This window comes from Lonchura striata, chromosome 7 (genome assembly GCF_050655825.1).
Source record: "Lonchura striata isolate lonStrDom1 chromosome 7, ASM5065582v1, whole genome shotgun sequence".
Taxonomy (NCBI): domain Eukaryota; kingdom Metazoa; phylum Chordata; class Aves; order Passeriformes; family Estrildidae; genus Lonchura; species Lonchura striata.
This window is the reverse complement of record NC_140709.1, coordinates 5,344,742-5,363,314: the sequence shown is the minus strand read 5'-3', so window position 1 is coordinate 5,363,314 and position 18,573 is coordinate 5,344,742. Positions and strand designations below refer to the sequence as shown.

The window sequence follows — 18,573 nt, the reverse complement described above, 5'->3', positions numbered from 1 at the left end:
ACCATATAAAAGATAGAAAATCACCATTTAATATAGGTAATAGCATTGGGGAAAAACTGTAACCATGTCACACGTAATGTACCATATAAGAGACAGCAGCAGCCCTGGGTGGGAGAGAAGAAGCAGTCGGGGTCAGAGAGGATGTCAGGGTGTGTGTGTGCCTCTGCCTGAGCTGTGAGCAAACCACAGCAGCTCAAAGAGAAAATCTTTTAGAAAAATTGCAATAACCAACCATGAGACCAGACAAGAGAGGCTGCTGAGCTTTTTTTGGAAGCACGGGTTGGAGGAGGGACTTTTCCACCACACGGAGCCACCCCCCGAACTAGGGTGAGCTCCAGCAACAATTCTGTCCCCTCACACGCTGCCTCTCTCCAGCCTCCTGGGTACAAAGCTGGCAAGAACAACTTGGCAACGAAGCTGGGCATGCCCCATCCCTGGAGGGTCCAGGTTGGGGGGGGGGGGTCTGAACAGCCTGCTCCAGTGGAAGGTGTCCCTGCCCATGGAACAAGATGAGCTTTAAGGTTCCTGCCAACCAAAAGCATCCAAGGATTCTGTAAGAACAGCTCTCCTGCTTATTTCATTCCTACAGGAGCTACCTTTCCTAATTTATGCATGTCTGAACTTCCAGGTTCAAACTTTGTTATCAGTTTTAAGTAATTCCACAATTTGTTCTCTCCCCAGTTGCTCATAGTTCTTAACCTGCTACTTGATTAAGATTCTCCATTAAGAAATGAAGTTATTTATTCTTTCTCCATCCTTCACTTTTCAGTTTCCTCTGCTACCAAATTCAGGCTTTCTTCCGAGTTCCTGCATGGTCTGTGCCTTCTCATTAACTCTTCAGGAACTGATATTTGTTCTAGTATTGAAATACAACACACACTTGAATCCCTCTGAACAGTTAGCACATCCAGCCACAGGTAACTAATGTAATGTTATACTTTGTCTTCTGATTTTTATATTTCTAGGATGCCTAAGGGGTTGTGTAAGGTGGTTATGATTTGATCACATTTATTTTCAGATAATAATAATAATAGAACACATCCATCTGCAGGCACAATACCAATAGTAATATAAAAACAAAAGATAGAGTTCTAGCAACATATCATTATGATGAAGGTATAAAAGAAACAAAGCTGAGAGAGAGCAATATTTTGTGCTTAAGATTCTGTAGCGAAAGTCCTGCCCTTTCAACAACCAGAGCCACTCCTGAGTACTTGAAAATTTCAGTTCTTTCCAGTTCTCTTCACTGGCATCATACAAGGTGTAATCTCTCTTTAAACCCTGATTCTCTTGCAGGAATGCATATACAGGTGGGTAATTAGTGGGAAGGAAACAGAGACATAAATAAAGGTATTTATTTAAAGACAGACTGATAGAACAGATGGAATGAACAGTTTGTGAAATTCACAGAAGAAGCATTTCTTGATTATTTCCCATATGAATCTGATCTCCTGATCATTTTTTTTTCAACTTATTTGTGAATTTACTGGTGCAATTCAGGCATATCTCACATGCTTCTCCTGTTATGCACATCACACCATTAGTGATATGCAGACCCCACCCATTAGTGAGCAATACTAAAGAGATCCTTGAAAATATAGTATGGGAACAATAAAATGACAGTAACTTATGCTACTTTAAGACAACCTAAGTGGAACACTTTTCAGAAAAGGTTGTTACCCCAAATTTTAACATCCTGAAATTCTCTCATAACTTTTGTAACTGAGAAAGAACAATAATGGGGGGGGGGGAGGATAATAATAATCATAACATACCAAAAATAATGTGAAGAATTAATATTCTAGATTGCATAGAAGTCCAAAGAGAAATCACAGCATATTCTACATACTTTAAACCCTGACAGAGCTTTCACAGAAACTGGCAATAGCCTTCATAAAGCCTTCGTTTTTTTGGTGGCTTATATGAAGCCACAGTAAGGCCTTAATTCATTCCTAAAATGGAAAATGGTTGGGTGAAAACCACAACTCCTCTTTCCAGAGTGCAACTGATATTTAGGTCATTTAGTGCATTCAACATTAAAAAGACACCTTGAAACAGGAAGATAAAATAAAAATGTGTGCTAGGAGTACAGGCTGTTGAAAGGAGAGTCTGTTCTTACAGGCTTAGAGCTGCTCTATAATTATGGCTTTAGGATTGCCCTTTGGAACAGCTAAATCTTATTCTCTGTTGTCTTTACTGAATGATAATAAGGGCATGATTATGTGTAAAGTTTGCATTCTCAACTGATGCTGTGAGAGAGAGCAGAGCTCCTGCTGAATGACAATAAACCCAGGCATCTTCTATTTCTTCTAAAAATCACCCACTCCCCAATTAGAGACTGGTTTAGAAAAACATTAGCCCTTGGAGAAGTGGCTCCTGGAGCATTTGAGAGAAAAAGCAGGAAAGGTACATCCAATGTGTGGCTTTATAGGAAGCAGTATGTTGTTCTTAGGGCTGCATGATCCTGAAAACACAAGCATGTTACATGCAGATACAAAAAGTCCCAACACACTGCTGACCACATTGCATGAGAACACTGACAAAGCAACTGAGTTCACGTTTAAAAAAAAAAAAAAATTAGATTATGCACCCTAAGCAGTCACTGTCTTTGGTACCCACCAGACACCCACATCACATCCCCACAGCATTCTGTGTTTTCATGAACCATTCACTGAGAGAAGTTTAAATCTATGTGAATTTCACATTTTCTCCCAAATCTAGGTCTTTGGTTCATTATTTCACTACTGACTTTTGCATCACAACCACTGAGTGAAGCTATGTTCATCTGAGAGGTGTTTTGTATCCGTCTGTACATCTGCCTTACAGGATTTTCAAAGACTAAGGTTGTTTCTTTTCCTGATGAAGATTAAAATTTTCTCTTTAAGAAATAGACCTAAAATCCTTTAGAGAAGTAGAGAATAAAAATATAATTTCCTTTTTTAATCAAAGAAGTCAATGTTATGATGTAGCTCACATACTTTTTTTTAACAGTTTCTGTTTTACAGCATTATTTCTATAAAATTAACAAGACTTGTAAATACAAGTTTCATTCCTGAATTAGCACCTAAATAGCTGTTCTGTTCCTTTCCCTGTTCAGATAAGAAATAGGCAGTCAGACTACAGAACATGTGCAATATCACTGTTCACTAATCTTTATGCAATGTAGGATTAACTTGGTAAAATATCTCAAAACATGAGCAACAGAGGCTGAGAGGCATTTTCAATTTTTTTCCAATTTACTTAGTAAAAATAAAGCCTTTTATTTCTTCCTCTGATGATACACACACTCCAAATATATTTTTAAATATACTCATCAGTGCAACTCTCAAAGGGTAAGTGTGTATTATAGAAATGGTCCCCCAGATTAGGTATATATTGTGAAATGTATGTGAATGTGCATGACTTGAACCAATGAACTGTGGCCTGGAATGATGTCACAGAATGTGCAGCATTAAGTGGAAGGTTAAACCTACTTGCATCTCGGTTCATTAAACGTGGTTAAAGTGCAAATTCCCTCATTCTGACAGTAGTAATCACAAGGGTTCACTTTCTGGTCACAGCGCTGACTTTTAAACCCCACAGAGCATCTGCAGAATTTCAGTAAAATAGACCTACATAAATATTCTGCCTTGTGCTGGACAGATTTTAAACGCATTATATACAACCACGGCAAGACACGCACACAGACACGGGCACACACCCACAGAAGACAAAAATCAATATTTTCTTTTCATGGAAGGTCCATCTGACAACACTGAAAAGTTTGCTCATGACTGATGATCAAGTAGTTTTTTAAACAATGGTCCTATACTGCCTGAGGGATCTCAGAGTATTGTTGTCAGATGTACATTTCTATTGATTGATCTAGATTGCAATGGCCTTAAAAATGTTCATTACCATTTTCTCAGCATTTTTAGTGGTGTTGGTGTAAGCTGCAACATTTATGTATTGCAATTCCACACACAAATTAAAGCACAAAACCTTTTTTCTTTTTCCTTGAGATGCTATGGTGCTCCATGTGAATTGAAAAAGAATGTGAGAGTTTTAGAAGAAAAAAATTAATGAAAAGTCACAAGCTTCCAAAATAGCCATTCTAGGTGTTTAAGCAAATGAATAACCAGGCTTAGTCAGCATATTTGGGCCTTACATATCATAGCTACAATATTCTCCTTTTGTCAGGATTTATCAGTCTCTAGTCCTCAACTAAAAACATTTGAGGAGGCACAAATAACAGGCAAAATGGGAAAAACAGGAAAAAATAATAATGAAAGAGAAAAATAAGCACCAAAAATATTTCCAAATGAATAAGGGCTACCATGCAAAACTAAATTACATTGTCTTCAGCCCCAAACCTGGAAACACTGACAATTTTTCAGTGGTAGTGCCACTACAGTTGTGTATCCTTTTTCTCTTGCAGAAGTGCTTCATCCCTCACAGGGAGAAACCCTTGGCACATCTCTTCCACTGGTCAGACTAACAAAATCTAGGCATTTATGAAACTCCTTTGAGAGTGTGATAGAACTCTCTTTCAAGATAAACTGCATCAACAAAATGAAGAAATGGCTGCATCTTTATTCACAAAGTTGTGGTGCCAGATCCCTTTGGGCAACAATTTGCTCATATCACTCAGGAAATGAGACATTTATGTCCAATTCTGTCTTCCAACAACTCTCCGTTCTAGCCTGGAGGATGCTCTGAGCTCCAGGTTGTTTGGAGAAGTGGAAGACCATTGTGAAATTAATATTTTAAGGAAATAAATTTAAAAATTAAAAAAAAAATGAAAAGAGTGTGACTAGGTAGCTCAGAGTAACTGAGAGCAGGAAAGAAATTAATTTCTTTCTACTGTGACTACTTAAGTATTTTATATTGAGCAGCTGAAAAAGAAGACACACCATAGCTCTCAAGAACGAAGTAGAATGTAGGCTTTTCTGTTTGCAACACTACTTCTCTTCTAGGCTGCAAAATCAGAATTTCTTTGGCATCTTTGGCTTAAGAAAAGCACCCTGAATTACTCTCTTGACCATGGCACAGGAGAGAGATCACAATCTCACCCTGTGACAGCCACAATACTCTGAGCAGTGGGAAGATTAGGGCAGAAATGTGAAATACATGAGAATATCTCCATAGGAGAAATAACACTAACATGATTTTTCCTATTCTCCAGCCATCAGTAGGAGGGTTTTGACTCCAAATCTGACCATCTCTTTAGGAAAAAAGACTTAATCCACCTCTGAGAAGCAAGACAGGTAATCTCGATTTTCCATTCCAGAAAAAAATGCCTGAACAGACCTAAAATTACTATAAATCTCCAAAGATATATCTTTGTATCTATATGCATGAACAATATAGAATATACAGTTCTAAATTTCAACACACATTTTGCAAAAAGGTATGCAAAGTATGAGGTTACACAAATAGCTAGAAAAACAACAACTGTAAGTTGAAACTGCAACCAGCACATTATTCATCCTAGAGAGACCAAAAATGCAGACACGTGCACAATAATTTTAATATTTGTTGTCACACAGGCATTTTAATGATACTCACAGACAGACAGGTATATTTGTCTCTGGGTCCAGCTGGCAGGTGCCACCATTGTAGCAGTAGCCATCACACAGCTGACAGGTAGAGGCAATCTTTCCATTAGTGCAACTGCCACAGTTCAAAAAAAAAAAAAGCAAAGTGTAATCAGTATTTCATTAATCTAAGCATCTCATTGTAAAATCAATATTTTAATATACTATTATTAGATCTACTGATTGAAAGAATTCTAGGTTTCTGGTTTGCAAAGCTAGCACGGGCAATGAAATTATTGCACAGTATATATTTAATCTTCCTTTTAATGAAAATAAACTATTATAATACAAAACAATCACTCAGCAATAGAGCAGCACATGTTACCTATGCCTCCAACAGTACTTAGGATGTCTCTATTACAGAATCACAGAATAATGAGGTTGGAAGTGACCTCTAAGATCAAGTCCAACCTATGCCCTAACACCACAACTAGACTATAGCACCAAGAGCCAAGTCCAGTCTTTTTTTAAACACATCCAGAGATGGTGATTCCACCACCTTCCTAGGAAGACAATTCCAGTATTTTATCATTCTTTCAGTGAATTTTTTTTCCTAATATCCAACATAAACCTTCCCCGATGTAGCTTGAGGCTGTGTCTTCTTGTTCTGCTGGTTGCTGCCTGGTGGAAGAGATCGACCCCCACCTGTCTGCAACCTCCCTTCAGGAAGCTGTAGAGAGCAATAAGGTCACCTCTAAGCCTCCTCTTCTCCAGGCTAAACAACCCCAACTCCCTCAAACATTCCTCATAGGGCTTGTGTTCCAAGCCCCTCACCAGCCTCGTTGCCCCCCTTTACTGTCACAGCTAATGTAGAATTTTCAACAGTGAAGAACAATGAAGAAATTTCACCAGTATAGAAGAACTCCATTGTTAACTTGATTAATTTCAACGTTTCCAAGTGAACAGCCATTCCGTTTCCTGCTGTATCGTGCTCCAGTGAGGAGTGCTCCACAAGCTGGTGTTGAAAGCCAGAAGCCAGCTGGTTTTGCACGGGCAGGAGCCACACAGAGGAACTGATGTGACGCGAGCACTCCAGGGACAAGCCACGGCACGAGAGACGCAAAGGACCACGCAGCAGAACTGCTGCTAAACGTAGGATCTGGAAGAAGACTTCCCCCACGCACACTCACTTGCACACCACGTCGCTGCTGTCCTTGCTGGTGATGCAGTGTCCCCCGTGGCACCGCGTGCACTTGTCCACCTCGCACTTGGGGCCCTCGAAGCGCGCGGGGCAGACGCATTCCACGCGGCCGTCGTCGGAAATGGTGCACGACTCGGAGTTCACGCAGTAGTGGTGGCAAACATCTGGAACAACACCAGGCCTAATTGCTAAACGACGTTAAGAAATAAATAACACATTGCTTTCATGTTTTAAATTATACTGTAACAAAAGCAAAATGGAAACTGAAGGTGGTGACTCACTGGCATCCACAGGAATCCAGAATACCCCATAAACAGATATATAATGTATTAGCAATGTAATCTTAGGAAGTGAAATGGAAGTATAAACTCATAAGAGGGTTTTTTTTTTCTTTCCTAGTTGTCTAACCATTTATGGCATCATTCCACATAATATAAAGACTCCTGATGAGAAAAGCAGAGCAATGTTAATGTATTTAATGGGACGTTGGCTGAATAAAAGTCTTCTGATACATTCACATTACCATTAACAGCATTATGCTAAACTGAAATTGAAACGATATTTTGAAATAATTAAGTTTTATTTTCATTTATCCACATATTAAAATTTCATGAAGTTCTAATAATAATGTATAAAGACATAATCCATAAGTTCTACAAAGTACCACATACATGCATAAGCTTCACAGACTGTTCAAGACCCTATTATGGTATTTAACTGTTTAAATGCCAGTAGGACTGAGATTTCAAGTAGTGAAAACTAACTCTTCAGAACCACCAGTAAGTGTCACAGTTTTCATCCCTTTTAAAAAATCAAATTGCCTAACTGAAGAAGCTTCCAAGGGCTACAAAATACTGGTATCTTAACATTTTGATTAATTTTTATTTATGTGGTAGTGACAACTTTATTTTGTGGTTCGTTTTAAACTTTAAAGTCATCATTTAAGCTCCTTAATGGGCAAGGACACCTTCCACTATCCCAGGTTTCTCCAAGCCTCATCCAACCTGGCCCTGAAAACTTCCAGGGATGGGGCAGCCACAGCTTCTTTGGGCATCACTTGTGAGGGGATCTCAAAGTCAGAAACACATTTTGCTAATGCTACTCTGTGCTGCTTTTCCTCCTCTCCAAGGAGTGAGAACTGCTGGAAGAGTTTTGCTGAGGGGCAGAGCATGGCTGTTGGAGGAGTTATTTCTGTTAGAATATTCATTTCATGTCTCTACTGTCTGTGCAGGCTGTAGGCTCAGCTGCTTAAGGAATCAGCAACCAAGCATCTTAAAAGACGTTAAATGAAGTTGTTCATTGTTTCTTGTTCCCCAGTTCCAGGTATGGAATGGCAATTTGCAGCAGGGGGGCTGTTTTTGGAACAAAAACTACTGCAGGTTGGAAGCTAATACTGAAAGTGATTTTATGTTAAGAACAGTGCAAGGGGCATATGTTTGCATGTACATTATAATAAAAAAAAATAAAAAAGAGAAAACACAAATACATAGGAATAGTCAGGTCATATGCCAAAACAATTATTAGTTTTTAGGATTGATTGCAGTCACAAGCACCTATAGTCATCTGCAGTATCTAAAATGTTTATGCTACATTTGGGCTGGAATAACACAAAATTATTTCTTTTTTCTCCTAAAAAAGGGATTTTAGTTTCAAAGTCACAGCTTGTGGGATCACCATATCCACTTTGAATGATTGTAACCGCATGAAAATATTCCAATGTTTTAGGTAGTTTGGGCCTTAAATGATACAAGAAATGAACTTCAGCTACTCTGTCTGTCTTTTTCTGGAATTGAAAACAGAGAGCTACATTCAAATACATCAGATTTATGTGTATTTAATAACATGCACAGTGTTAGTAGAATTCTATGTAAATTCAGTCACTTAAATTTATTTCAGCCATGCCAGTGCCTTGACACGGAGCACTCATTTAGGCTATTAGCCCTTGTATGAACTAATCACAGGAGAAACTCTGCATTGGGTAATTGGAGACAATAAGTGTGGGGAAAATGAGGTCTTTGCAAGCTGGTAATACTGCAAGCAAATGTCTTCTCCCTGCCATAAAACTCTACTAATAATATTTTAAGCTTGGGAGCAGGAGTAAAATACCTACACACATTCATGTGTCATCCTTTGCATATGAACTACCTTCAATCACAGCAAAGACAGACTGAAAAAAAAACATCTGGAAGGCAACCAATCTTTGCAATAATGCCATTTAATGTATTCCAAATGGCATACAAAGTGAGGGTAATTCATAAAGCAAAAGATCACGCACATGTGTGAATTAAACAAAAAAATCACAGCTGTGACTTTATATACATATTATTAACTGTAGACAGGTATAATTTCACAAAACTTATTGGCCAGCAAAAAATACTCTAGGAGATTGCAAGAATTTCTTTTTCTCCCCAAAGACTTAAGTTATAAATCAGCAAAAGCTTAATTTTATTTTGTATTTTATAATGTCTTTGAGTCTCTATATTGTGGCAGTTTCCCAGACAATCCAAATCTGATAATAAGCACTGTTTAAAAAGTACCCCTAAATTCCTGAATTTACATTTAAATTAATTCTCTTTAAAGAAAAAAAAAAAAAAAAAAAAGGATGTTTGCAGAAGCATTCAACTAGAAACAATTTGTTTGGTTTTGGATAAGCCTCAAGTAAATATTTTTCCTTAATCTGTGTGTCTGTCTGTGCATGATTTATGTGCTATACTATTTTCAAATACCCAATTGTGTTTGCAGATACTTATTTGTGGATTCATGCAGTTTGTTTAATACCAAAGGGGAGAGAATCACAATTACTGCTGGTTTTCCATTCAAAGGTTTCAATTTATTTCATAGTCTCCCAACTGGAAATATATTCAGTTTACTTCAGTACAAATCCTATTTGAGATACACACTATCCCTTTCCTTGTCTGACAGACCTTTCTCTAAAACTAAATATCCTTTTATATTGTAGATAATTCTAAACCAGACCTTTATAACATCTAATTTCCCATCCCTTTTTTTTCTTCAATCAAGCCTTCTTCAGCAAATTCACTGAAGGTATATAAGAAATGATGGCTTTCACATTTAATACTCTATGACAAGCACTGCGACAGTCTAACAAGGCTATGACAGTCCTTGCCTTTAGAATGTTACAATCAAAGAAAAGCAGGAGATAATTAAAAAACATCAATCAGATCTCAGTAAAAGAATTTAAGGAAGGTTACTTGTTAGTTATCATTTTTGAAAAGACATGGGGAAGGCAAACTGTCATTTGTAAATGAGTGACCAAAAGAAGAAATACGAGATTATGTTCAAATGTCTTGAGTTACTAAAAAGAGATAAGGGTGAAAAAACCAATAGCATGGCCAGAAAAGAAATATAAAGGAAGTAAGAGCAAAATGCCTATTAGTTGATAATCTACTTTTCTTACTTCTCTGTTAAAAAGTGAAAAATTAGAGGACATTGTAGAAAATGAGAAGAGCCTTTCTAAGGGCACGAAAACCTTCAGAAAACTATCTCAATGAGAAGAGACTTATGGCTCAGTGGAATCAAAAAACAGGCAGAAAATCAGATACAATGACAGAAGCTAAGTCCTGAGAATTAAACAAGAGTAACATTCAGAAATCCTTTACAATTCCAACACCAGGATGGGGCAGAAACCATACTCAGGTGATCTTTGAGCAAGCTGGAGGAATACAGCATTGTGAAATTCAAAGATATCCTCAAAGTGCTGCATGCTGGGGTTAGAAATCGAAAACAAAGGCAAAGGAGCAGTTTAAAAGACCTGTTTCTCTGCAAAGATTAGGGATACCAGAAGGTTCTTTAACCAACTATGTCAATTCATTACCAGCATAACAAAACACATGACAAGTTGTAGTAGAAGATTTTAACACAATTATCTCACAGCTACTGACAAAGTCATCTGTCTTGTTCTGCTCCACTCTATGGTTTATTCATGAAAATAACAATAAATCATTCTTAAAAATACTCTTTCTTCAGCCACGTAGAAGGGGAGAAATATACTCAAAGATCACCTGAATACACCAGATGACATTTCCTCAGCAGCACAAATAATCTAAATTCCACAACGCCGTTAAAAAAAAAAAAAAAAAAAAAATCACCCACGCGGGCTTTACACTTCCATTGCGTGGAGCTTTTCCTACGAGCCCAGCTGGAATAATCAGTGGAGATGACTTACAGTACTGGCACCTGTCTCCTGTGTACTCGGGCAGGCAGGCACAGAAGGGCTGGTTGCCAGCAGTGACACTGCAGGTGCCCCCGTTCTGGCAGAAGCGCTCGCACACGGTCTGGTTGCAGCGCGGCCCCGTGAAGCCCAGAGCGCAGCTGCAGGTCGGCCGGCCTGTCCAGAACAGAGAAAGCTATTTTATCATCAAAATAAATACAAATTGAAACAAGAATCAGCACTTTCTCTGCGCAGAAAAGAGTAGGAAGATTAAGGAGTAGGAAGAGTAGAGTAGGAAGTTTCGATGTTCCAGCCCAACTGTGTTTCCCTGGACGCTGAGAGAACAAACATGTCTTGAATGCAGAACTTTTGAAAAACAAAAAAGTCTCTGGGAGATATGGGCACTCAAGAACTGCATCTGTGCATTTTTAAACTTGTGCATGTGCAGTCATTGACTCTTTTATGAGAAAAAAGTCTTTATTTAAAACGTACAATCACTTTGAAGGTGGTCCTAAGCAGGAATTTAAGATACAACTGAACTCTTCAAGTCATCCTGCCATGCTGGGTTCCTCCTGTTGCAGAGGATAACAGTGTGATCACCACTGATGTCTCTTCAGGATGCACTACATTATTCTGAAATCTACAAACCTTGATATACAATCACATGAATAAACAAATATTTACTAATGCACTAATAGCTACACTTTACAGAACAATTTTTAATATACCACAAGTATCTGTGCTTGTTTTGTTGTGCCACCCCTCTAAGATAATGAAGACTGTTACACAAAATTTGCTGTCTGGCATCAAACCAAAGATGCCTGAAACATCAGTATTCAATGTCTGAAAAGCAGTTAACACTTGGGGATGAACATTTGCACACAATGAACTCCTAGTCTACAACTTCTTTTCAAAGGATTTTAAACCAGTCTTTAAAACCCACTGCATTTTCCTTCTATGATCATTCCCTATTGTAGTTTTCCCTTTTTTTCCCTTATCTAAATCTCATGTCTAAAGGATTTATAGCTTTGTTACAATGCCACTGTTTTATTAAACCCTTCCACTTTCCTGTCTTATTTTCTTAAGGCTTATCTTTAAAATAAATTTCTAGATCTCATTAAAAATTTTCCATCTTCTGACTTTATTTTTTTATCTCATTTATAATCTTCAGGTAAATGACCCAATGTGTCCACCCAGCCATCTCCTTTCTCACTTTCTAATAAACTGTTCTCATCCTTGATTATCACTTGCAATACATTATTTTCCCCCCCACACTCCTCTTTGCTTTCATTCAGCTTTAAGGATTTTCCTAAATTTATGGACAACAAAGTTGAACACTTTGTTTTTTCCTGGCTTCCCAGGAAGGAAAGAGATGAAGATTAAGCAAGACCTGAGGACCCTTCTGAAATAAAAGGGCAGACAGGATGGGTTGGAATAAGATGAGCATTAAGGTTCCCTCCAACACAAAACACTTCATGACTTGGTGTTTATCAACTACATCATGTGCTGCATATGTGATACAGAATCACTGGACTGGAAATACAGGCATGAACAGGAAAAAATAACTCTCAGATTTTACCATTGACCACCCAATGTATCCACACTTACTTTCCCACTTGCCTCCTGATGTTCACCACAGCTGCATCTGAAGCTTTGAGATGTGCAACCCTGCTTACCTTGCTGTTTTTTCTTCTCCACTGAGCTGTCTGTGTTACTGAGTAATTAAGATTAAACTGTGTATTCCACAAACGCCACAATCTGATTTTTCTTCTGGTCTGTCTTTCTTTTAATCCTGTGCAATCATTTAATATTAAATTCTTTGGAGAATTTTTCAATGCAAGTGAAGCACCCTCATTTTGTCTCCTCTGACTCATGCAGAATGATTTATTCAGTCATTTTCTTTCACTTCTTACCCTTCTAACACGACACACTTCATGTAATTCTTTTCTGTATTCTCTATTTTAAGCTATGCTAATTTAAAGTGTTTTGCAAATCATCCTAAGGGCCATGAGATCAGTTAGTCTCTTTCTCTAATGAGTACAGCAGGAACAAAACTACTGACCTAAAAATAGCTCCAACTCCTTTAATATGCATCAGCCTGGTTATTCATATCTGTCCCCTGTGATCTAAACACTAAATCAAAGATGTTGAACTCAGATGTTAGCACAGATTCCACTTGTTTTTCCCCATGTATACAGTTGTATTTAAATTTCTGCCCCCAAGACAGGAGGTTTCACATAATCCTTCATCTGAAGCTGTGCTTCAGTAAAAAAAAAACTCCATAAAATAGTGATAGAACATAGATCTGGAGGTCTGAAATCAGTTTTCATTATAAATACTCCTCTATCTGTTAAAAGGATGAGACAATGATATTTTTCTAGTTTGTCGAAAAGATTATTCTATTCTTTACTAAAGTAGACTTATAAATATGCCAAACTGCTGACAGCTGAATGAAAATTTAATATAGTATAGCCTAAAACCCATTTTAGTCACTCAATTTAACGTGACTTTCAGTAATTCTAACAGTCCATTGCCTATTTATACACAGACTGTTGACACCAGAAATAATACTAATAATGACATTTTCATTTGCCTTATTCTTATAAATTATTTCTGATACAAAAAAAATTGGTTCCAGGGACAGTTTAACAAAACTGCAGCATTAAACAATGCCAAACAATGCCATAAGATTTTGTATCATAGAATCAGAACACAGATTTATGTTTGCAAAGGAAAAAGTCATGTAACCAAGACGTCACATAACCCAGATGGCAGAAATTGCAAGATGAGCTCATGCACAGAGAGCTCCAGCACCTTCTCTGGTCATGAAATCTCAGGATTAGAACTCTACAGACACAGAATTAAAACTCTGAATTCTTGACCGTCACCACCACAGAAATATTCACAACACATTAGCATGTAGAAAAATATTCACTTGGAAAGTGGTTCATGGAATAAATGCAGAACAGAATTTAGTAGAATAAAGGAGAATATATTATGGGGACTCTAAGACATAAGTTATATTCAGCAGTAGGATATGAAAAAACAGATGAAATTTTTGACATAGAAATGTAGTTTTGCCATTTCTTACAAAAATTAAATAATTCAAAAAGAAAAATAAAAAGGTACCTCAGAATTAAATCTTTCAATATTCAATGAGATTTGGATGCAGAGGCTGCAGTTACTCCTGGTTTGCCAGTTTAATTTGCTATATAATAACTATTGTCTATATAATAACTTTTTCAAATAAACTTCAAAAATTGCTCATAAATATCTTGGTTTACTTTTTCGGTAATATGTGGATGACTTCTTTTGGGAATTCATTCATATATTTTAAGCTTATATTTATATATATTTTTCAAGGGCTAGAATTCTAAGGTAAATTTTTATTCATGATATTGCCTAAGCAACAGAGAAATATTTTGCATTTTCAACAACTAAATAAAGTTTTTAAAAAAATAAAAATAATTAAAACCATGGTCAATAGCATTATTTTTGTAAGCTTTTTGCAAGTTTTGAAAAATGACATCATCCAGATGAATGTCTTCATGAAAAACTACATTATTTATTTCTTCCAGTCGCTGGTAAATTCACTATCAGCAATGTGTGCTTTGAAGTCGTTATGTGTGAATATGTACAATTAATTTCAATATTTAACTTGCTGTCAGTATTAAAGCAAAGGAGGTGGTTCTACTCGAGCTGTCTGCAAGCAATAGCTTGCCCTTCGGAGCTGTTATCAGCAGTCTGTGGGAACCACAGTAATTCATTTATGAACCATAATTAGCTTTACTGAAACAATAGGAGTGGAGAGAAGCTGCATTATTGAAGATAATTAGTAGGTGAGCTGATTGGGATCTATCCCAACAGATACAGAGTCTCTCTGTGAAAAGGAGAAAAGAACAATTTCTAAATATCCCTGAGCAGTCTCAGGGACTGCTCTTTCCCAGGTTGGTGCTGGTGGCTCTGCTGGTTCCTGGGATCAGCTCCAGGGAAACACGACCCTCCTGCTGCCCACGGTGCCTGTCCTGCTGCCAGCACCATGGGATGCTCCTGGGACTCATGTGGCATCAGCAAAACGAGTTCTTCACTGACAGTGTTTTCAGTAGGCACCACATCACCTTGTTTTGCTCATAAAATAGAATACAAAATAACATCTGCTTCATAGACAATGATTCTTTCAGAATATTTCATATATTCTCATTTAGAGGAAAAACCATTTTTTTTTCACTCATTTTGGTAAAAAACATCAGAATTCTGTATGATTAGACACACCTTTTGTATAGTAGAAAGTGATTTCTCTGATTTTGTGAATGAGTTTAATTAATGTGTTTGAGACAATCAGCAAACTATTGCTGCAATATTTTTGCTTTCAATTACATGGAGAAACAAAATGTGTTTTTATGGTAACAGTGACTTTTTTTGTCCAAATTCCCATTAATTTGGCTTATTGGAAAGTGTTCATTATTACACCCAAACTTTTAATTACATGTCTCAGATGTGTACTTTTAATTAACTGATGACATTTTCTTTGTTCAATTATTGTAGTTCAATACAACTGTCGTAAACTTATAAATTTTAATTAAAGCTGCTCCAATCTCTGGCTATATAACATTCACATAGGAATTTGCCAAAAGGCTTAGCATTAAGTAAGCCAACAGTGAATAATCCCTGAATTGCCAGTGGGATTTGTTTAACAAATTAACATTTGTGTGCAGATAATGAGCTTCTACAACTTAACACATCCAGCAAAGATTTAGCACAATCATGCTTTAAAAATTAGTAATACTCTGCAATTTACTTAATTAGTTATCACATTACTATTCTATATTAGGTGGGGAAAGAGAAGAGGATTTACACATTCACTAGAACACACATTCACCAGAAGATTACTTTGTATGCTGCATCATTTTATTTGGATCAGAATTTGAAGCAAGATTCCTTCCCAGGAAATCTTCTCAATTTTGAGCCAGAAGTGATCAGTAAGGAATTTCCCTAACTCCTGGGGAAGCTTCCAGCTGTGGGGACCCTTTGGAAGCATCATCTCATGAGGCTGAAATTGCTGACAGCCCCTCAATAGACACTTGTGAGACTGACTCTATCAAAGCTGTTAAAATAATACGTCAGAATTGACAAGGGCAATTCAAGCCTGCAAGGAAGAGAGGATCAAGCAAGCTGAAATGATCACAGGTCATTTGTATTTTGCAGATGGGTTTTGATTGGCACTGGTACACGTATGGTTTCTGCAACTTCCAGTGGAAAAATTGTCATCATTTTGAACAAAAATACACTTTAAGGAAAGGCAAGGTTGGGAAAAACATGTAGAACTTGATTGCATGAGTTTAGCAGGTCAGTTTGATGAGTCAGATGTATAATGGATCAGAAGGATGACTGCTGCTTGTGAGGAGGTGTTTGTGAGCACAGACAGCAGATCAAAGTCAAACGATACTGAGATGACTTAATTTTAAAATAGTAATCTTATACTTCACAGAGATTGAGGGAGTTCTTTTCTAAAATCAGTTTGCAATATGCCTATTGGAACACTGGGATTTAAAGGGTGTGTCCCTTGCAGGCCTGGTTTAGTGGGGCACCTGGCAGAGCTGGGTTAAGGGCTGGACTCAACCTCAGAGCTCTTTTCCAGTCTTAAAGATTCTATGATTCTATTGCTGTCAGACAGACCAACCTGGTAACACAAACTACAAATGTAGACAAAATATAATGCTGAAGTTCTAAAACCATTAATGAGAAACTGAGCAATTCCTGGTAATATAGAAAGATTTTATTCCTACATGTAGAAATGTGCAAGAATAAAGTAACTACAGACTAAGAACTGTCACATGAGCCTGGCACAGCAGATCAGCTCTGCCTGGAAGGCTGAGACTGGATTTCACACCCTCAGTCCAACTGCAAAGGGCTTGTCCATCCCCCAGCTAAAAGTGCCCTGCCCTATTCAAGGGCTGTGCAACCGACTGGAAAGGTGAAATGGTTGCTGCAAAAATACTGGAGGAATTAAGCTATCTCAGTTTAATTTTTCAATGCTTTTGGGGAGTCCAGTGCAACTTCTCTCTGTAAAACATATAACAGCCTTAGTACATCATGGGCTGGATTAAACTGTGATAAGGGGCATTGCCCTGGCATGCTAGTTTGTTTCAGTAACACACGATTTATGGACTGATAGAGGTAAGAAATACAGCCTGATAAGAAATAGAGATTTCCTCTTAATAGAATATTTACCAGGTCCAGAGGCTAGGCATGCAAGGGAGATGAGATGCACATCAACTTGAACATTTTATCTGGAATATTGGATGGAGTCACTGTGATTTAGAAAGATACAAGGTCTTTTTTCCACATTTCCAGCTCATGAAAGTTATGGTGTGGGCTTCAAGGCAAGGCTATCCTTGAATTGGAAATGACAGGTAGGACATCTGGTTAACTTGAAATATGGCTGTTAAAAAATTTGATGAAACTAAAGGGAACCAGCATAGCAGAAGAATACTCCTATCAGTGGGTGGGCACAGGTACAGACATCAGATCCAGCTTTTAAAGGCACACTTTGCTCATGTGTGCTACAAGAAACTTCAGCTGCTGTTAAAGGTTCAGATTCCCCCCAGATGAAGCTCTCCTGGTGCACTTTAGTGCAGACATGTCATTCCATTTGGGACCAAGCATCAGGTTGATTCCTGCCCTCCCCAGGCCTATGTCAAGAATTCAACAAAGTGTCTTGTAGACCCTGCTCATATCTTGCCTAAACCCACTGGTGGCAAAACCTACTGCACTAATTGTTTTAGCAAGGCTGAGGGACTTCAGAGGCTGGATTTAGCAGGAAAATTAAAATTAAAAATATCCATGCAATAGCATAGCTGTGTGAGCACAGCAAGTGTGAGCTGCCTGGGAGAGGGAAAACAAACTGCTGGAGGTGAGTGAGCCCTGTGGCTACTGCCAAAAAAAAAGGATTAAATAAATCCCTGGGGTCTCTGCAGGACTCACAACAGAGCTGAGTTCCAGGAGCCAAGTTATTAATTTTATTAAGCCTTTTAACCCCACAAAAGAATCAATTAGATGCCAGACATGTAAAAATGTGGGAATAAACATCCTCTCTTCAGATGATGAGGAAGCTCTGCACACCATTTAAACCATCACTTCCACTCACTTGCACGTCCTTACTTAGCATTTATTGATCTCAACACATTGATAAAAATCTCTGCTTATCACTTGTGCCAGTAGTTCCATCAGCTGTTAGGAGCAGTTTAAAGTCTAATTAATCAACTTCCAGTAGAAGTAATTCTCATTTTCTGATATTTAGTCATTATTATGAACAACATTATTAACCCTCAATGACTCAGAACTGAAAAAATAAATTACTAGACTTGCATTCCCTGGGAATTTTGCCACCATGCCTCAGTCAATGGGAGGAGGCTCCAGAGAAGCAGCAAGTGGGGCTAAATTAGCAAATTACATAGGCTAACGTTAATTAGTAAGGAATGTCATTGAAATCTTTACAGTCTAAGCCTTCTCTGCCATGGAAAATGATACAGAATTCTGCATTACAAGGAGGAAACTCTGATGAGCAGTCACAAACTTCTCAATGTCAGGTGCCTGGACTTTTTTGAGAGGGTGATGGCCACTTCATCACACAGGAGAAAATGATTCACAGCATCTTAAGCAGATGAAAGCTTCTCAGAAGGAGG

At 37.8% G+C, this 18,573-nt stretch overlaps 1 protein-coding gene across 2 annotated transcripts in view; it reads right to left on the bottom strand.

The window, feature by feature from the left end:
- The window catches only part of LRP1B (LDL receptor related protein 1B), a 627,450-nt gene that overhangs the window by 17,589 nt on the left and 591,288 nt on the right, over positions 1–18,573 (bottom strand). For both annotated transcript variants that reach the window (XM_077784902.2, XM_085584138.1), the window contains exons 84-87: positions 10,904–11,065; positions 6,707–6,881; positions 5,548–5,652; positions 3,474–3,587 (exon numbers count right to left, since the gene is read on the bottom strand). In XM_077784902.2, the coding sequence (XP_077641028.2) occupies positions 3,474–3,587; positions 5,548–5,652; positions 6,707–6,881; positions 10,904–11,065 (556 nt within the window). The remainder of the gene's footprint in view (positions 1–3,473; positions 3,588–5,547; positions 5,653–6,706; positions 6,882–10,903; positions 11,066–18,573) is intronic.